The sequence below is a fragment of the Lycorma delicatula genome, chromosome 10 (assembly GCF_047948215.1).
Source record: "Lycorma delicatula isolate Av1 chromosome 10, ASM4794821v1, whole genome shotgun sequence".
NCBI lineage: Eukaryota > Metazoa > Arthropoda > Insecta > Hemiptera > Fulgoridae > Lycorma > Lycorma delicatula.
In genome coordinates, this window is record NC_134464.1 from 27,504,197 (window position 1) to 27,526,858 (window position 22,662).

The following is a 22,662-nucleotide window of genomic DNA, read 5'->3' on the forward strand; positions in this document are numbered from 1 at the left end:
CAGAGAGATAGATTGGAAATTATGTATGAGGTTAGATGTAGGTCGCATCAGGAGTAGAGACCAGATGTAATGATTTGACATTGGTGGTAACTTTTAAATAACAGATGAAATTTAAAAAAAATATCTGTAAATACACCTGTAACAATTTTACCTTTTTATTTTTTTTTCCTGTTTAGCCTCCGGTAACTATCGTTCAGATAATACTTCAGAGGATGAATAAGGATGATATGTATGAGTGTAAATGAAGGGTAGTCTTGTACAGTCTCAGTTCGATCATTCCTGAGATGTGTGGTTAATTGAAACCCAACCACCAAAGAACACCGGTATCCTTTGATGATTGGGTAACAATTTCACCCGATACCAACGAATCTCGCTAAAAAAATTCATAAAATAGAAAAACGCGTTCAATTTTAACTGTTATAATAACACAAAACATAAAAACAGACGAAATGGGAAAAGGTGAAAATGTTAAAATTGGATTTTGCTTAGATTTTTTTTTTTTTGTCTTCAGTCATTTGACTGGATTGATGCAGCTCTCCAAGATTCCCTATCTAGTGCTAGTCGTTTCATTTCAGTATACCCTCTACATCGTACATCCCTAACAATTTGTTTTACATATTCCAAACGTGGCCTGCCTACACAATTTTTTCCTTCTACCTGTCCTTCCAATATTAAAGCGACTATTCCAGAATGCCTTAGTATGTGGCCTATAAGTCTGTCTCTTCTTTTAACTATATTTTTCCAAATGCTTCTTTCCTCATCTATTTGCCGCAATATCTCTTCATTTGTCACTTTATCCACCCATCTGATTTTTAACATTCTCCTATAGCACCGCATTTCAAAAGCTTCTAATCTTTTCTTCTCAGATACTCCGATTGTCCAAGTTTCACTTCCATATAAAGCGACACTCCAAACATACACTTTCAAAAATCTTTTCAGTAAGTTGCTTAAGCCTAGGAATTTTACAAATTGGTCGTATTTAACCTAGTAATTAGTTAAAATTATTCTAAGTTGAAAGATAAGACAGTACAAGTGTGTGACGTCATTTAATTGTAGTAAACAACGACTTCGAATATTTTTCGCATTCGAGGCGAAGTCCTAGCCGTCTCAATTATAAGGGGATTCCTTTTTTTACATTTTTCTGGCTACCCGTTCCTTCTAGACCCAAATCCTCCCGGATCTCTACCGATCCGGGCCTCCTTTATCTCCTGAACCCCAACCCAAAAAACCCCATAAATCCTTTTCCGGCCAAATCCTTTTGTTTCTAGACGTTTCAAGTCATACCTGTTTGAACCCTTGCCCCAAAAAAGCCACCCAAATATAATTTTCGGCCACAATTTTGGACTCGTACAAATTACCTAACTCTGCCTCAGACGTCCCTGAATTTACCGTGTGGGGTCTCGATTTCAAGTGTTTTTTGATCCTGAGTAAGAATCTGCGGTTACCTTTTGTTTATCTTAATCCGTTTTTGGGAAAATGGCAGAACAGGCTTTCAAATCTATGAGAAGTTTGACCCGTTCCCCAGTGTGCAGGGAGACGCAACGAAGATGAAGACCTAAATTTTAACACCTAATTCATTCTATTCACCTATTCATCCTTAAGTAACACCTAACGGTGATTCCCGAAGGCTAAACAGGAAAAAAATAAAAAGGTCATTGTGTGGAGCTCCTAGTAAGCAGTACAAAAAATATATAAACTAACCTTACACAAATTAATATATAAGTTAATCTTTACTTTTGATTTTGACTTCGCAAAACTAGATTTCAATATTCTTTCAACTACTGTTTTTAAATATTTTTTATTTGTTATACGAAACGTTTTTTGTAGCGTATCATAAGTACTGTATTGTTTTTTGTTTTAGTTATTTAATGTTGTCTATTTATTATTTCTATTAACTTAATTTGTTTTTTTGTGTTAATACTTTTATTTAAAGTCGCATCAACAATTATTCATTTCGACTTATCAGTGTAATATAACTCTACCGGTAAATTTGTAGTCTTAAACAAACTCAGGTCGACTACTCCTGAGACTGCGGTTAATTGAAACTCAACCACCAAAGAACACCGGTATTCACGATTTAGAATTCAAATCCGAATAAAAGTGATTACCTTTATTAGGATTTGAACCTGAGAACTTCGACTTCGAAATCAAGTGATTTACAACGACGAGTTTACCACTACACCAACTCGGTGGGTTTAATTTATTTATTCTTCCTTTCGGAGTATTTAAAACGGTAATTATCCCTACATATCTAAATCACGAACATGTCACTGCCTTATTTTTATTTATCTACGTTCAAAAATATACGAATTATTGAACTATATTTAAGAGTGGTCGATTTCTTGGTTTGATTTCTTGATTTGTGTTTAAAGAGTAGATAAAGTTACTATAATACTCTTATTATTAATACTAGCTGTACCCGCCACGCTTCGCTGTGGCACATTGTGGTTGCATGGATGAGAAATGAGAAACAAAACAAAGCATACGTTTCATAGAAGTTTAATTTTGCAATATTTGTGGATATACAATATTTTTTGTTTTTCCACTGTCTGCGTAGATATAAAGGTTATCTGGTTTGCCGACTCGGGAACACGCAAATACAGTTGTCCATGTGAGAAGCAATCCGCTTCTAAATCTAAACCACACAATTCTAAAGATTCAGATTGAGCTTTATTGATTGTGATTGCAAATGCCAATAGAATTGGGAATTGCAGTCTTTTAAATTGAATTGGTGTATCGGTCGGGATCATGGGTATTAGAGGAATGAGGACATCTTCACCTTTGAAAGGCCCCGTTAAAATCGTTGCTTCCACTACGTTATTCATCAATTTCTTAACTGCAAGTCGCGTGCCGTTGCAGAGTTTTGGCTGATTAATATTCCGCAACAGGATAATTGGCAGACCTATTTTCAATTTTAATATGTGTGGTGGCATCCCTGGCAGATCAAGTGAGTTTAAAAATTTCGTTGGATAATTAACTACTTCATCTGCTTCCACAACGGTGTCTATCGACTTATATGTAATTTCCTCACTTTGAATGCTGGATTGAATAACATTATTAAGTTGATAGACATCTTTATTCTTTGCGGCAAGGATAGCTCGTTCACTGAGCCGATCGTGATTTCTATGATTAATTTGAATATCAGGAAATACTTTTTCGATCAGTTCTTCTTTCGATGCTACTAAATTACAAAAATTATCAGGAAATGATATTCGTCTAGACGTCTCATCGACTGGCAGCTGTCCGTTTCCAATGTCCGGTAACTGTCGTAAGAATACCTCAGCTGATGGATCATTCTGCAACTGGACATGCATATTCGTAGTCAACTGCAATGTACGTACGTGTCGCCACAGTGTTGAATATTTCAGGCAAACATTTGTTTCGTCTGCTGGTATCAATCGAGAAATTACAGGCAATGTTTGCCTAAAATCTCCTGCGAGCAATATCAAAGCATTCCCGAATGGTTGAACGTTTCCACGCAAATCTCGTAACGATCGATCAAGAGCTTTAAGCGATTTTTTATGTGCCATCGTGCATTCATCCCAAACAATGAGTTTACATTTTTGTAATACTTTTCCCATTCAGAATGCTTTGGAAATATTGCACGTGGGAGTCTCGATGATTTGCATGTTTAATGGCAACTTCAGAGCTAAATGCGCAGTCCTTCCACCTGGTAACAATGTCGCAGCTATTCCAGACGAAGTAAGAGCTAAGGCTATGTCATCTTTTGATCAAACCGTTGCTAGAATCAATCTAATGAGGAATGTTTTCCCAGTTCCTCCTGGCGAATCCAAGAAGAAGGTCCCCCCCAACTCCGTCGTTTATCATTTGCATTATGCGATCATAAATGCCTTTCTGTTCACGCGTTAATTTGGGAATGTTTGATTGGAGATATGACTGAAGACCACCAATGTTGTAACTCTGTTCACGGCGTAAATCCACATCAAATGAAGCAATCGCAGCTCGGGTGGGTGCTGGCATTTCCAATTGACTAAGAACTTTATTTGCATTAGCTAAGCACTTGTGTTCAATATTTATCAATGCTTCGTTGTAAATGCCTTCTGTAAATTCAGACAAAATTGAATATTTAACCTAACAAAAGATTTTTTGGCCATTATGTAGGGATATTATTTTCTGTGTATTTGGCTATTTAGACTTTTTTTGTTTGCATAGTCTTAAGTCTATCTGGGCTATAAGAAAGTTGGGTGTTTTAATTTATTTACTGTAAGTCGTCCTACTTGGTGGCTTTTCTTTTTGTTTTGGTGTTTTTTTTTTTTTTTAATAAAATACAGATGTTTTAGCTGTTAAATATAATTCAAAGAAATTTGTTACTTAAACAGCTGTGATTTTGTTTACATTGGCAACGGCCATACGGGCTCTTTGTGATTGGTCGTTGTGTTTGACAGCGGCCATCTTGCATTGATCTGATTGGTTTTCCTTAAATTAAAAATGTACAAGTTAAAAATAGATAGATAGTTTTATTAAAAATAGATGAAAACAATCTTTGATGCGGGTTATATATCGTGCTAAAATTTGAGCTGCATCGGTGCAGAACATTTTGAGTTTTTGAAGCGTACACAAACGAACTTAACATTTTTATATGTATAGATATTTATGTTTTAATTTTGTATATATTTTCACTTTCATTAATTCTTGTACACTGATGATGATTATTTAACGATAGAAATGCGAGTCTAATTTTGGATTTCGATGCGTAAACTGTTCTTTACCTTTTTTCTATTTATTTTGTATCTTATTTATTCAAATATTCTTTTGTCAGTTTTAGGTGATTTCTCATAAAAGGCTAATCTTTTGGCTAACCGTGATAGGCAAATTGAAATATACATTCATCATTTTACGAATAAGTTACTGGTAAAAACGTAATGAGATTTATAATATTAAAGTTATAATTTTAAAGAATACTATTTAGTTACTTTACATAATATTATATATATATATATATATATATATATACAAATAATTTAACAAATTAATATGTTTTTCAAAACTGTTGGGACTATTTGAAAGGGATGTACAAGTGATTATGACATTACTAATACAAACATATACATACATAATTAAGATACCTCATTAATTGTGTCGGCAACGATGTGTAAATGGGATAATATATCTTCGTTCAGATTATCCAGCAGAGGTATTCTTAGTACAGTGACGAGAGAGGGCGGTAACGGTGGAGCTGGAAGTTCCGCTGCGGCGCTAATAACGCAGCCAACATTCCAGTTACGTAACGCATCTTCGTTAACTGCTGCCGCACCGCATAATAAAAGCTCCGGCGCCACTTCCGTTATACTGAACCTACGGTCACAAAACAAAAAAGAATTAGTCATACTTTAAGAATTTGCTGCATATAAATCATCGTCTAATCTATCTAAAATAATACGTTACTATAACTGAAATTTCATACAGATTGTAGTTAAAATAAAACAAAACGATCAAAAGTTTTGTAAATAATTATATCAAACAATAATATGAGAATGTTTGGACAAATTGATAACGGAATTTAGAAATAACTGAGAGATCCATAGTATTTACATTCAATTTTTAAGATACATTTAAATCACGTCTTGTCTTACTGAGCGTCTCAAACAAGCTGAGAGCATATGACCTTCAATCACTTACGTTTAGTACAAACAAGCAGAATGTAAACCGAGTAAAGGAGGGCAAGTTACTGAACTGTTATTCGCTGAGCCATCTCTGAAAAGAGAGCGTATAGTACAACTTTCATCAATCAAAAGAATTCTGAAATAAAAGTTAATAAGAAATTAAAAATAATAATAATTTAATAAACGATTACAACATCAAGAAATTAAGTATACGAAAAATCATGCGCGTTTGTAAATCCTAAAGAAATAAAACACACAGTAACAATGCTTGAAACAACTCATTCGTTAGTATCTGTGTAGCCAAAAGTAAAGGTTATGTCCAGCTGTCCAGTTTAACAGCTTATTTACGTCTACAAGAAAAAAACCTTTACTACTTAAGTGTACTATGGAAATTTTAAACGATGTTTTTTTTTTCAGTAGGCTGTTTAAATAAAATTTATATACGTTTCATTCTTTAATCGTTTTTTTTTTTTTTTACTTTAATCATTTAACAATTTTACACTTAATTTTTTATAAATATTTTTATTTTCTTTTGTTTTAATAAAAATTAAAAATTTTTATTTTAATAATATAACTTAGATAGGTTTAACTTAAGGATTCATCGAAGTAAAGTTATACACAAAGAAATTTTAAACAAAAAAGTAAACAAGATTATAGTTGTGGATAATTTGAGAGAAAAAAAGGAAGGTATGTAGATTAAAACGGAGAATAAAATGAGGTAATGAAGAACTATGGACTTAAAGTAAGAAAGGAAAAGAAAAAAGTGATGGTTTTTTGGAAGAGATACGAGAGAGAGAAAACGAAAGCGCACGCGCGCGCACATACACAAACATATATATATATATATAAACGAGGTCTAATCAAAAAATAACAGAACATTTTTAATTACGCGCCAACAGAGATATTTAGTGACGTGCGGTTGGCAGCATTGTGTTCCGCATAACCTCCTCTGTAACCACATGTTCTTGGATTTTTGATATCGCGTTTAGTTTTCGTGTTATTGTTATTTGATTGCAACGTGTTAAAATATTAGTAGCGATTTTGTAATCTGCGATTTTCGGGATAAAACGTAAAATTTAGCGTAAAACTGGAGAAAACTTTCACAGAAACGTTTCAACTTTTGAAACAAGCTTATGGATATGATGCTCTAGGTCGTACGCAATGTTGCGAATGATTTTCACGATTTAAAAGTACTCGTCAATCGATTGAATGTGATCCTCAACCAGGAAGGCCTTCGGCTTCAACTGATGATACCCAAGTTTGGAAAATCAACAATCTAATGCATGAAAATCGTCGAAGAGGTTAGCGTCTCAATCGGATCATGACATGACACTTTGACTGAAAAATTGAACACGCATCGAGTTGCAGCAAAGTTTGTTCCTCGTTTGATGACCGAACAACAAAAAGAACATCGAGTGGACGTTTGTCGGCAACTTCATGAACAAGCCGATAACGATGAAACATTCATGCAAAGGATCATAATGGAAGACGAATGCCGGGTTTACGGCTACGACATCGAGATAAAAGCTCAATCATTACAATGGATCCGAAAAAGATCTCCACGTCTCAAGAAAGCGTCAGTCTCGATCCAATATCAAAGTGATGCTTTCTGTTTTTTCGATTTTAATGGACTTGTGCACTTTGAATTCTTGCCTCAAGGTGAAACAGTGAACCTTACGTACTATCAAGGCATTTTACAACGGTTACGTGAAAATATTCGCAAAAAGAGACCAGAGTTGTGGCGAGACAGCTCGTGGTTCGTTCACCATGACAATGCGCCCGTACACTCAGGTTTGTTAATTCGTCAGTTTTGTGTCAAAAATCAGGTATGTGTCCTCCATCAGCCTCACTACTCCCCAGACCTGACTCTTTGCGTTTTTTCTTATTTCCAAAATTAAAGTTATTGATGAAAGAACGACGTTTGGAGACTATTGATTACATTAAAGTAAATTCGTCGCGGACTTTAAATCCCATTTCAAATGAAGATATCCAGGACTGCTTCATGAAGTGGAAAGACCGCTGGGAAAAGTGTGTGAATAGGGATGGGGACTTTGATGGGAAAAAGGACCAATAATCTGTAAAATTAATAATAAAGATTAAGAAAATAAAGTTCTGTTGTTTTCTGAACAGAACTCATATACTGATTAAAATTTTGTAAATTAATTTTTTTTTAAATTGTACTTAAGTAATTTCCTTTTAGTACTAGACTGTACTTTGAACCACAAAAAAAGAGCAGGATTTTTTTTTAATTTAGGTTTATTCTAATATATTAAATGAACAGCTAAATGAACAGTATTAGTTTAAAAACCTAGATAAATTCAGGAAAAATTATAAAAAATTCTGTTTAATAAAAAATGGACTCATAATAATTAAATTCTAGACGCACTTTTTAAATATTAACTGATACAATATAATGTAAAAAAAAAAGTATTGATGAAATAAGAAATGAAGACTGGAAATATGCCAAATTCATTCTAGGAATCGATCTTACTGTTATATCTTTACAGACAGACACATATACACATTTATAACAAACATTTAGGTTACCTTTAAATGAATAAATAAATATTTATGTACAGAAAATACAAATTTATGTACAGAAAAGGTATAAATTTTGATCATCTGATAAATCATATTATTATGAAGGAAATTATACCAAAAATATAATAATTAATCTTTTTATTTAATAATTTATAGAAAAAATTAGGCTTTTCTTTTTAAAAAGTTTACAACCAAACAATTTCACTGAAATGTTATTATATGTTTAAAAAATCGTTTACGGATTAATTTTAATAAATTAAAAATAAAATTTTTTTAAGAACATTTTTACTTTCCCGTCTAGACAGTGCTGTAGCAGAGCTCTAGCTCTAGAAGGGAAAGAAAGTATTGTAAAATGGTCAAAATTTGGGCATATGCGGTTTTAACTGGATGTTGAAGTTTTTTAATCCCCCCAAAAAAAACCGGAAAATTTTTCGGACGTTAATATTCGTATGTACATGCGTACATACGGCCACTAAATTGGCCACTAAATCATCTTATATCTCCAGAACTACTGGACCGATTTTGACCAAATTGGGTCAGATTATTTCTATATATAAGGCATTGATACCAACAAATTTTTAACTTAATAGATCCACGTGGTGAGGTGGTAGAGCAAGGTCAATCTCAGTATCTCGAGATTTCGCCTAATTAAGGTCATATTTTTCTTAGGAACGTTTGTTAACAATTAAAAAGTAACAAAAATATTTACAAAAAAAAATTTGCAAAATTTCACCACAAAAAATGCTCTAAACTACTGATAAGTTTTCATGTCTTAAGTGAGTAAAATTAAATAAGTTAATAATATTTAAAGTCTGAAAACGGAAATCGGTTTGGCTGGATCTCAAACTCGATCGCCGGGGTGACTTGGTACCTGGTGCATTCAGCCACGCGTCACCAGTCTGCCGACCGTACAAACGAAATTTATTCTAAGTAAGTTATGAAATTACATTATTTTAGATAATGCCGACCGTGATGAAATGAAATTTGCCGCGTACATGAAATTTTCTTTCATTTACGCGTTTATTGAAAAAAAAAAATTATGTTACCCTGCACTTAAGTGTAAAGAAAAAAAAATTATATTTAAATAAAATGATAAATATTTTTAATTTTGTTTACGGCTTACTCACACAACTAAATTTAAAATATTTATAATTTTATTTAAATATAATAAGCCGTGCATAAAAAACAACCCAGATCTGAACTGTGAACTGTGTTAGTTTTTTTAAATTTTCATTAGGTTATACTGAATCTGCAAAGGAATTAAATTGATTCATTAAAAAAAGACAATAACATATTTTTTAATTAAAAAAAAGAAATTGAAACAAAACCAAAAGATTATTATATTACAAATTTAACAATAAAATATCTAATTTTTAGTAGGCAAACAAAAAAAAAAAAAAAACGAAAATAAGACCTTGATATATTTTATTATATTATAACATTAAGTGTTTGGCCGCCAAATAAGCATCACGGTCAAATTAATTTTTGTACAGCCTAAATATAACCTAGCAATAGGCCTATAAAATTAACACAGAATAAAAAATAAAATTTAAGCATCTTTCTCCTAACAGTTTTACAGTATCAATGATATAAAAGAATATACTTCTTCATAATTTCAAAAAAACAAAAATACCCTTTTTATATATTTTTATTACAAAAAAAAAAAATCTAACTATAAGCAAATATCAAATAGTTTTTCCTCTAAAATAAATGAAATTTATTTAAAATAATATGTATAAGATTAATGATTTTTTTAAGGTTTATGATAGGAACGATATAATTAATTTTTTGAAATTTTATTTGATTTACGCGTTTATTGAAAAAAAAAACAAATTAAGTTAGCCTGCGCATGAGTGTATGCATGAATTTAATCTCTTATAACATAAATCATTGCGAACATAAATGATTTAATTGCTGAGCAATGTTTTCTAACGTAAATCAATGTAATGATTTGTAACATAAATCATTGCTCAGTGGCCTTCTGCCCCTAATGTCAGTACTTGGACACGCCGCAGCACGTGATATTCCAGTGCCCGAGGTGGGACGAGGAATGCCGCAACTATGCAGCCGTAAATGGGCATCTCGAGATAGGGACCTTCGTTGGAACGATGTTACGCAGTCCGGTAGACTTCGACACTGTGACGGATTTTGTGTCAGGAATACTTCAAATGAAATATCGGGAAGCGAGGGCGTGAGGTACAGCTCCGTACGGAGCTGCCATTCATCCGTGCCTGCACGGGTGGGCGGTGGTGATGAAGTGATATGGGACTCTCGAGCCCATAAAGCTCCCCTCCTGCAACCGAGTCCCGTTACTCCTTCCTTTGCAATGGTAAAAGAAGCTTTTTTTTTTAGAAAGAAAACCTACTCCAAATCAACATGGATCTCAACCTGAGGAAAAAATTAGTAACATTTTATGTTTGAAATTTACTTTTGTACGGTATTGAAACATGGACACTGGGGAAAAGACAAAAGATCGCGGCTTTTGAGATGTGGGTCTGGAGGAGGATGGAGAAGATAAAATGGTTGCACAGATCAAGTAATGTATAAGTATTAAGAAGGTAGAAAAATATTGACGATTATCAGAAGAGGGAAAGCAAACTGGGTTGGATATATAATTAGGGGAAAAGAAATAATAAGTAAAGTTCTTGAAGGCTCCGTTGAAGGTGAAAAAAGAAGAGGAAGGAAGAGGCTGAACTTAATAAATGACATAAAAGGTAGTGAAAATTTTGATGAGACAAAAAGAAAAGCGTGGAACAGAAACAAATGGAGATAAAACTGGTGCCACTGAAACCCATCGAGTTGGTCTACTGGTGAACGCGTCTTCCCAAATCAGCTGATTCAGTAGTCAAGAGTTCCAGCGTTCAAGTCCTACTAAAGTCAGTTATTTTTACACGGATTTGAATACTAGATCGTGGATACCGGTGTTCTTTGGTGGTTGGGTTTCAATTAACCATACGTCTCAGGAGTGGTCGAACTAAGACTGGACAAGACAACACTTCATTTACACTCATACATATAATCCTCATTCATCCTCTGAAATATTATCTGAAAGCTAATTACCGGAGGCTAAACAGGAAAAAGAAACGTGTTGCCAGTGACCAGCCAACCAGGCAGAACACCACATGATTATAATTGTTTTGGTTTTTCCATAGTTTCTCTTCCAGGTAAATTCCAGTGTAGTTAATTTGTTTTATCCTTATCATTAACTTACTGAACCTTCTCATTAAATAATTAATTGATTTTTTTTATAATGAATAATTATTTTATGATTTGGATAATGTAATTATTATTTTTTTTAGTAGCTTAAAGATTTTCATAACCTTAAAAAATAACATAAATGGCTTTCTCTCACTTCAGTAAAAGAATTTATTTAAGTAAGTACCAAATACAAAAATATTTTTTTCTTATTATACTTTAATTTATTTTTTTTTATTTATATGAAGATGGAAAATGTATAATAATGTAAATTAAGAATCGTGCAAAACTTTAAAAAATTTATCTTATTTTTTAAATTTATATTTGAAATAATTATAAATTAATAAAAAAAAAAAATCTGATGTGGACACTACATGACTTCCTTGTACACCTATTAAATTACATACACACAGTAAAAGTGTCTTTATTACTCTTTAAATAAATGTTAGTCTTAAACGTACGCTGAAAATTGTTGTAATTTTGTATCTGTTTTCATGTCCTCCACTTTACGTTCAATTCGATTAAATATTAATTTTTTAAATTTATTGTTAATTCTAGAATTGTAAATTAAAATCAAATTGTCATAATTTTCTTACAATAATAGACTTAATAATTATGACACAAAATAACATCAGTTTTCTTCCATAACTCGACTATTTTTTAACCGATTTAAAAAAAGAAAATATCATTTTATTCAAAATAAAAGGCTTAATATTTTAGCAAATGACATAAATTTTGATAAAACTAATGTTTAAAGAAATATAACGGATCGAAAAATAAACATGGCCGCCATTTTGTAATTTTCGAAGGTATATAAGTCCAGATTTTTTGCTAATTTTAAAACTTTATTACCAAGAAGCTTACCAAATATTAATGCAATTCATCTATCCAAACTTGAGATATAAATTTTTATATAAAAATAAAAAAAATGGCGGACAATGGGAGAACGAAGGAGAAATTGTTATTTTTCCTAATGATATTTTTTGATTAGTTTTACAAGTAGAATCCAAAAAAATATAGACAGCTCAGCATTTTAGAAACACTCTGTATAAAGATGACTCCTATATAGATAGAGCAGCACTCCTAGTGGCACACAAAGCACTGAAACGTATTAATTGTTTTCCAATCGCAGCTATAGTTGGGCTTGCTGGTTATGTTAAGTTGTGTTTGTTTTTCAATAAAAACGAATTTGAAAACATTGTGTTCAGTGTTCATAGACGTTGATTACATCACCTTTTAAGAATTAAATTCTCTACAAGTTTTATAGAAAACATTTATGCATTTATTACTTACTTAAGAAAGTTATTTTATGCTAAACATTAAAAAGTTTTTTTTGGACCCGTAATTTGGGTTTTAAATCAGATATCTTAAAAAGTAAAGAGATACAGTTGTGGAACCTATTTTATTGAATTTTTCAGGTCAAAAACCATAGAAAACCACTAATTTCGCTTCTAGATTCACGTCCAAAAAATTTCAGCACGACCTCATTCACTGGGGGGAGCTGAGATCCAGGCGAAATCTTTTCCAGAAGCATTTCCAGACCTGTGTTTATATGAACTGTTTTCATTTTTTTTTTTTTTTTGATAAACGGAATACGCCTGTAAAGTATAGCAGATTCCTCGTGAAACAGTTTGTATTTAAGCGAATAATAATTTCATACCATTTATTATAATTCAAAACGAAAAGAAAATTCATTTTCACCCAACATATGATTGAAAGTAATACCGTACTTTTCTTTGAAAAGTCGGTAAAAGTCCCGTTTTCCAGATTATCAGTATTGCTCAGTAAATGCTTTCTCTTTACTTTTCTTATTTTTTAACATAACCTAGGTTTCTTGCTTTACATTTTTTCTGAACGGTTTTTTTTATACGAGCAGAATTTTTATATTATCCTATTTAAATTTTAAATAAAAGTTAAATATTGAAAATAATATGAAGTAAAAAAAAAAAAAAAATATTTCTGCAACTAAAAAGAATTCTACTAATAACTAAATATATTACATTTTTCTCTAAATTTCTGTTTTTCGAATTCGGCGCCAAATTAGCATTTAGTAAGCTGAGAGAATCGTTTGTTTGTTTTCGTTATTTTATTTCGGCACCGACTTTTTAAAAAGTTGACTTATAATGAATGAATAATTGAAAAAGTTAATTTTTAGAACGGTTTATTTTTGAGACAGAATTTATTTTTTAACGTTTATTCCACGATAATTTTAGTTCTTAAATAAATTATTTTTGTCAAGTAACAACATTCAAAATGAAAAATAAGTTGTTTTTTTTAATACAATAAATAATAAATAATACTGTGTACTGAATTTTGGATCGATCACAAAAAAATATTTTTAAGTATTTACCAGTTGATGAAAGGAATATTGCTTTGGTATGTAAACTTTGTACAGTACATAATATAATATATAATAACGTGTGGGTTAAGTATTAAGTTTACATATGCTTGAGATGAATACCCTGCTAACCTTCGGCTAGTGCAAATTTAGAGCTTTTGCCAAAGTTAATGACTTCTTCAGTAACTAAAATGAATAAGTAGAATTACATAATAATATAAGCTTCTCATTAAACTGCATGATACACATTAATAATAACGAATGAAAGAATTTCATTTAACTGCATTTTTACATTCATACTAGCATGAATAAAGTCTGTTTGTTGTCACACTAATTGTTGGATATTTATTAGAGAATAAAATTTAATGGATTTAATAAAAGTATTATTTTCTATAGTAATATTACCATATATAACTCATTAAATCAAGAAAATTGGATAGATTTTCCCGTAGCAGGATATAAAATGAACAGTGAAATAAAATAAACACAATGTAAATTTAAAATAGATAAAAAAATCTTGATGTGGACACCACATGACTTCCTTGTACGTCTATTAAATTACATATAATTTTTTTTTGTAATGAAAAGTACATAAAATTTTATTTTATTAATATCTTCTGATATTTTTTCTTTTTTTTCTTATTATTGAATTATTAGTCATCAAAAAAAAAAGATTTTTTACTATGAGAGATTAATAATTAGTAATAAATCAATATATTTAAATTAAAAAAAAAAGTTAAAAAAAAAGGAGATGAAGTCTGATTCGAACCGATGTGCCTTCCCCTTCTAAGATACAAATATTTCATTAATTAAAATTGTATTTGGCTATAAGTCTGGAACCAATTAAAATAAGTACCACTTATGATATATCGTTGAAAAGCTCTCAATGAGGGCTTACTATAGCAGTTAAGAAAAAGTCCAAAATCCATTTTTTTTTGGATTTAGCGCTTTTTTTGGAAACTTTTGGTCCAGTCGATTGCAATTAAAAGAGGAGATACAAAACTAGATGTTACAACAGTCCTAAATCCAAAATTTCAACATCCTACAGCTAATCGTTTTTGAGTTATGCGAGATACATACGTACGTACAGACGTCACGCCGAAACTAGTCAAAATGGATTCAGGAATGGTCAAATTGATTTGCTTGGTATTTCTCCCGCTACCACCCCATTCGGTCGCCCAAAAGCATAAGACCGAATGTCTGTGCCACAAACGGTTACTGAGCCTCAAAACAATTTAGCGACCAGTGACCTCATTAGCTTTTAGAACTAACCTAAACGTGGGATGGTCAAAATGGATATTTCCGTTGAAATCTGGAAACCGAAATTTTTCGTGATCACAATACTTCCTTTACTTCGTACAAGAAAGTAAAAAAAATCACTTAAAATTTATTTTCTTTCAAGGAAGTATTTATTATATTTCTATCGTATTTTAATATGAAATAACGTATAAACGTTTGTTTATATAAAAATTTATTAACAGTTTTACGTAAATATTCATTTTCTCGTTGACTCGTTTCATGTTTTGTATATATGTAGCATGATCTTAAAAATTCAAAATGTTACATTCAACACAAATCCAGTTATCAATGAAATCTCTAGTAAGACTTACCCGATAAAACATTATTATTATTATTCACTAAACTATTAATTCATTTCTAACAAAGTTATTATCTCTAATTTCTGCTTAACTCAGGTTATTACATATTTCATGTTTGTATAATATATCTGAGTACTACTGTTTGATTTAATGTTATTACTTTTTGTAGGAATTTTTATGTTTTAAAGATCTCTTAGGTCACATGTCCAATATTAGTTGTCCGATCAAATTAGTATTCACATATATAAAATCCTTTTTTTTTTTAAATTTGCAGGTGGTGCAAGTGAATTTTTTATGGTATTAATAAATTTCTATTCGGGTTCTACATACGATAAGTTAATATAATTTATTTACCTCGTGATTTGGCATGTTTTATGGTATATTTTACTTCTTTAAATTATTAAAAAGTTAATTTTTCGGTCAATTTAGGATCTTAAACATGATTTACAAAATAGATATTTAAATCTTTTATGCACTTTAGTAAACTTTACATTAGTGCGTTTGAACCAACTTAATAGTTTACACCATTATTACATAATGATTACAAAATTTTAATTTTAGCTACCATTTTCAGGTGAAACCGACGGCCGAATGCTTACATTCGTGTATTTTTGTAATCTTCTAACGATGCTTAATCCGTATCTGAATTCAAAATCAAACCCGAGACAAAAAGTGTTCACACACATACATACATATTGAATTCAATAATGAAATGTTCGTTCGTTGGTATGATCAGCTTAACAAAGCGTGAAAAAATTATTCGAAATTGATATCTAAACATAAATATCATAAAATGGCACAAAAAACACTGAGTTTTGGGAAGTCTTGACTACATTACAATATTTTTTGAGAATTCTCTGATCCTTAGATATCCACATTATGAGTGTTTACTTTTCCATTAACATGAAACGTTGATTCGTCAGTGAATACGACACGATAAAGAAAGACTTCATCGACACACGGTGCATCATCCCATTTGAAAAGCTAGCACTAAAACCATAATTTGTAGGCTTTAAAGCTTGCGTTTACGTAAAACTGTTTAAGTTGCTCTTTCATTTGATGCATAAATAAACAATCTACGTGAAACTTGAGAAATATTACATAACTTTAAAACCCCGATATTAATTTTAAACACAGATTTCAACTTTTATCGTCAACGGGTTTTCGAGATATGAAGCAAAAATTGTTTAAAAATATGCCACACACCCTTCAACTCCATCAATTTAAAACTTTGGAATTTTAAATAGCTTAATATTTACATTCATCCTATTCAATTCTCTACGACCACTATACAAAAAGTAAAAAATTCAAAATCATGAAATCTATCGTTCCTCCTTTTTCTAGATTTTTCAAAATTTTATATCAATCCTTCATATGTAGAAATATTTTTGAACCTTTTTCGAAAACTTTACGTTTATCCAATCTGGAGCTGTATAAGTACCTGGCGGTACCGTGATAAAAAAAAATCCGGAGCTGTTAAAGAAAAATACTAGCAAACACATTACCGGAAATAAATACAATTTCCGGAAATTTATATAATTTTTTTGTATTTGTTTTTATGAAGAGGGGTTCAAAACATCGAAATTTGCAAAACCTACATACCCAAAATTTGTTCGATCACTGGGCCATTATAGAACCAACACAGCTATACCTAGGAAAGTAAAAATAATTATTTAAAAAAATAATAAAAGCTATTTTAGTTAGTAATAAAAAAAAAACAAAAAACATAGTTGAATAAAATTTTTTATTGGTTAAACTTCGTACGATACGTGTAATCAAATATAGAAAAAACACATTAACTTTTTAACATAAAAACAGATTTTAAAATAAAAAACTTTTCGTAATAACCTCATAAAAACTAAAAAAAACAAACGTACGACATAAAAAATCTGAAATTCTGCATCACGAATAAAAAACTGTAAGATGACATTTATATTTTCTCTTGGTATTAACCTAGAGTTTAATTTCAGCTACTATAAAAAAAAATCCTGTATCATGATATATTCGGTTCAGGAATTCTATTTTTAACTACGTCAAAATGAAAAAAAATGTGATGTGTACACCACATGATTCCTTGTACGCATATTAAATTACATATAAACATTTTTAAAAAATGAGAAGTACATAAAATTATATTTCATTAATAACTTCTGATATCTTTTCATATATTTTTTTTTATTGTTATTGAATTATTATTCATTGTAAAATTTTTTTTACAAACAGGGGTTAATAATTATTAATAAATCAATATATTTAAATTAAAAAAAAGGTAAAAAAAAGAAGATGAAGTCTGATTCGAACCGATTTCCCTTCCCCTTGAAAGATCCAAATATTTCATTAATTACAATTTTTTTTGGCTATAACTCTGGATCCATTGAAAATAAGAACCACTTATGGTACATCTTGAAAAGCTCTCAATGGAGGCTTATTACTGCAATTAAGAAAAAGTCAAAAATCCACATTGTTTTGGATTTTGGACTTTTTTGAACACTATTGGTCCAGTCGATTGCAATAAAAAGGTGAGATGCGCAATTAGATGCTACAGCAGTCCTAAATCCAAGATTTCAACTTCCTACGGCTAATCGTTTTTGAGTTATGCGAGATACATACGTACGTTCAGATGTCACGTCGAAACTAGTCAAAATGGATTCAGGGATGGTCAGAATGAATATCTCCGTTAAAATCTGAAAACCGAAATTTTTCGCGATCACAATATTTTCTTTACTTCGTCCAAGAAGTAAAAGAAGAAAATGTTATGTTAAAATCGTTTTTAATCTGCTAAATGTTAAAAAAAAAAAAAAAAAAAATTATTAATATATCTCCAACAAAAGCTAACGCAAGGATAACATATTTTTATTAGGTTAATTTAAAACTACGTCTATTTTGAATTACAGTATACAAAAGAACTGGAATACACTTCCCTGACCTATGTGGTTGAGTGATATCATTTCACCCTTTTATCCGCAAAAATACGAATTACAATTTCGGTCAAATTAAGCATAAACTGCATTTATTAGGATGAAATATACGGCTTGGACTACCTGATATAAAATAAAAACTCAAGTTCAGTTTTTTATAAAGAGATTGGAAAACAAACACGAAGTACCCAATAAAACAACCAATTTTTACATCCTTAGTAAGGATCTAGAGGTACTCTAATTAAAACGTAAACGTCAGGGAAAATTATTTTAAGGTCAAGGAAAGGGAGTAGGTTGAAAGAAAGGGCCGTTACCAATATCTACAGAAGTATCTAGAAAAGAGAAACAAAACCATCTAATAGAGTGCTTTAGGGATGAAATTATTTGTTCTTAGCAAAGTAGGAAAATTTTTACCCAAAGTGGAAACAGTCCATTAATGATAAATTTTTCGTTGAACTATTTATTTATACGTTGAATAAATTTCAGTGTTTCCAGATGGTGGACTATCACTGGGTTGGTTTAATGATGAACGCGGCTTCCCAATTCAGCTGATTTGGAAGTCGAGAGTTCTAGCATTCAAGTCCTAGTAAAGTCAGTTACTTTTACACGGATTTGAATACTAGATCGTGTATACCGGTGTTCTTTGGTGGTTTGGTTTCAATTAACCACACATCTCAGGAATGGTCAAACTGAGACTGTTCAAGACTACACTTCATTTACACTAATATATATCATCCTCTGAAGTATTATCTGAACGGTAATTCCCGGAGGCTAAACAGGAAAAAGAAAGAAAGAAGATGCTGGATTATCACAAATAAATTTGATTATTAGCTTTCCCTAAGCAAAATTCTCTCCCGTTCTTAAATTTGTGTAGAATGTTTAAGTAGAATTTAATTGTATATCCAAATCCTCAATGAAGAATTACTTTAGATAATATTCACAAACTAAAAATTTTATACCGTATTTTCTTTTTGATGGTTGGCATTTCGAAAAGAAAAAAAAATTAAAATTCCTACCAAATTACTTCCGGCTACCCCTAAAAAAAAAAAAAAATTGACGTAAAACAATTTAAAGAGGAATAGATTTTTTCTGATTAAATCGATAATATTCGTAAAAAAATAATAAAATAAAACATTCTGTTAAAGATAATATTTACAGTTTTTCCGGAAAATAGAAAATATAATAAGTAGCTTACACGATTTTTAAGCGATTATCTAATTTTTGTCAAAAAATAAATCATTAAATATCTCACTAACTTATATCTGTATTGCGATTTAGCTGAGATCTAATTGAATATTCAACACATGAGCCAAATAATAAGTAAAAGAAATGAAATCTGTAAATAAATGTTGTTTATTTAGCATTTTATTTTTTGTCACATTAATTTCGAGATTCCGTTAAGAGTCACATTGATATTGTAAAACAAAAAAAATAAATAAATAAATTATACAGATTTGTTTTACGCAGAAAATATATATTTAAATACTAGTCGTATTTTATATTCATTGAACTAAATTAAATACGTATATTCCACTTTAAATTCTTAATTAATGAAATTACATTCTACAAACTTTTTCCCTATCACAATTTGTCAATACAGATTTTCACGACAAAACACACACACAAATATATATGTATATGTATATATATATATATATATATATATATATATATATATACACACACACACACACACACAAGTACATTTTATAAACTTTCTTTCTTTTCTTTTCCTGTTTAGCCTCCGGTAACTACCGTTCAGATAATACTTCAGAGGATGAATGAGGATGATATGTATGATTGTAAATGAAGTGTAGTCTTGTACATTCTCAGTTCGACCATTCCTGAGATGTGTGGTTAATTGAAACCCAACCACCAAAGAACACCGGTATCCACGATCTAGTATTCAAGTCCGTATAAAAATAACTGACTTTACTAGGACTTGAACGCTGTAACTCTCGACTTCCAGACCAGCTGATTTGGGAAGACGCGTTCACCACTAGACCAACACGGTGGTACATTTTATAAACTACGTACGTATAATGATTATTTCAAGATGGCCATCATTGAGAACTCAGAAACTATAACTTTAATGAGAAATTTTAAATGGAAACCTTCCCACAATTTTTTCTTATATTAAAAATACTGTATTACCTCTTTTTAAATATTCTTCCAATTCCAATATAGCGGCCATTCATTATTTCAAATGACAACCTCATGTTTTTACTGAAATTTTTTGTAAAAAACCGTATTTAAGACATTTCTACTCTTGAGTATTTCTCTCTCTTTTTATTTTTATTCTTTTTTTTTCACTGAACCATTAAGTTGGTCTAGTGGTAAACTCATTATCGGAAATCAGCTAATTTCGAAATCGAGTTCTGAAGTTCAAATCCTAGTAAAAGTAGTAAACTTTAACACGGATTTGAATACTATTAGATCGAGGATATTGGTGTTCTTTGGTAGCTGGGTTTCAATTAATCACACATCTCAGGGACGGTCGACCTTTTTCTTTGTTTTTCCTGTTTAGCCTCCGGAAATTACCGTTCAGGTATTATTTCAGAGGATGAATGAGGATAATAAGTATGAGTGTAATCTTGTACAGTCTCAGTTCGACAACTCCTGAAATGTGTGGTTAATTGAAAGCCAACCATCAAAGAACACCGGTATCCTCGATCTAGTATTCAAATCCGTATAAAAACAACTGACTTTACTAGGACTTGAATGCTGGAACTCTCGACTTCCAAATTAGCTGATCTGGGAAGACGTGTTCACTACTAGATCAACCCGGTGGGTTAAAGGGACGGTTGACCTGAGACTGTACAAGTCAACACTTCATTTACACTCATACATCCTCATTCATTCTCTGAAATAATACTTTACGGTGGTTTCGGGGGCTAAATAGAAAAAGAAAAAAGTATTTTTCTCTAAACGCAGCCGTTATGAGGCTGATCTTGAATAAACATCTATTTTTTTTGGAATATATAGAGTAAATGTAACAATACAATAATAACAGTTTTAATCTTAACTATAATTTTAGTAACAAATATTTCAAAAACGTTTGAAAAACCATTAAAAAATCTTATGTTTAAACAAATTCGAAAATCACACCAAATTACCTCATTTGTAATTAACATACCAACACCATCAAATATTTCCCTACGATGAAACGGTGGTTCACTTCTAGGAAAATGCCTAATAATCCAGATTATTTTAGGCCTATTCTTTGCTATACATTATTCACCAAACAAACTTCTAATAACCCATAATAAAAATTCTAATTATTTTTTTATTATTTTTCATTTTTTTTTACTTGAAAATCTTGAAAACACATTTGTTTCGGACTTTTACTAAGTAGTTTTGGTCATTATTGACATTTACCGTAGACTGTTGGTAAAAGTTGACAATTCTGTTATGAAATCACTCAAAAGTATGAATTTAAAAATGCTCTTCCCAATTTCGGAATTTCAGTGCACTGCGGGTGAAAAATGAAACAGGTTTTTTTCAAAAGATTACAAAAAACTTTATTTTGCTATATAATACTAAGACATTTCAAAAACTTTACAAGTAATTAATTCATATACACCAATATTCAGGAATGAATAATTTTCAGTAAACTTCTACAATGGTAAATAGCAATATGTTCGTTGTTATAATTAAATGAATCCTTTCGAGACTACAAATTACAAAAAAACTCTATAACTAAAAATAATGCCCATCTCAAGTACTATATAATAACTAGTATGCAAGAAACATTTGCTCTTCATATTAATTACTTTCAGAATTAAACATTTTGTTAATCTTTTCTTAAGTTTTAGAATGATTTGAACGAACAAAATGACTGTATATAATGAAAAATGTTCAGTTGGGATTCAAAACATTTTTCCCGTAGCAAAAAATGAAATAAAATGGGTTAAAAAACAATTTGGGTGTTGTGACCCAGAAGAGTCAACTATTAATTGATTATTCTCACGTTGAAAATTATTAATTTTAATGCAATTTTTAACTGAAATCTCGAAATTGAGAAGAGTACTTTTAAATTCATGATCTTTCCTATTTAGAAGTGATTTCGTTACAGAATTGTTAACTTTTACCAACAGAATATGGTAATTGTCAAAAATGACCAAAACGATTTGGTAAAAGTCCGAATTAAATTTGTTTTCAAGATTCTTTCGGACTTTTACCAAGTAACTTGGTAAATGTTAGAATTTACCGGTAAAACTTAAGATTTACCGGTATTCGGGGTTTTACCGTAACATATAATATATATTGCTCTTTAGAAATCAATTCCGACTGTTTGCTCACAACTATAAGAAAGATTAGGATCGACAAGATTAGTATAAAATCAAAAAGAATGTATTTCTTTCTACATTGAAGTAACGCAGGATTTTTATAACCCTTTTTTATGTAGCAGAAGAAAAAATATCTTTATTACTGTCTCCACCGAATAT

The 22,662-nt window shown here is 30.7% G+C and overlaps 1 protein-coding gene across 1 annotated transcript in view; it reads right to left on the reverse strand.

Annotated features, from left to right (window-relative positions):
- Positions 1 to 22,662, reverse strand: part of LOC142331082 (dual specificity protein phosphatase 21-like) — a 52,429-nt gene that overhangs the window by 25,154 nt on the left and 4,613 nt on the right. Inside the window, exon 2 of the mRNA XM_075376745.1 lies at positions 5,088 to 5,316. Coding sequence (XP_075232860.1) covers positions 5,088 to 5,316 — 229 coding nt within the window. The remainder of the gene's footprint in view (positions 1 to 5,087; positions 5,317 to 22,662) is intronic.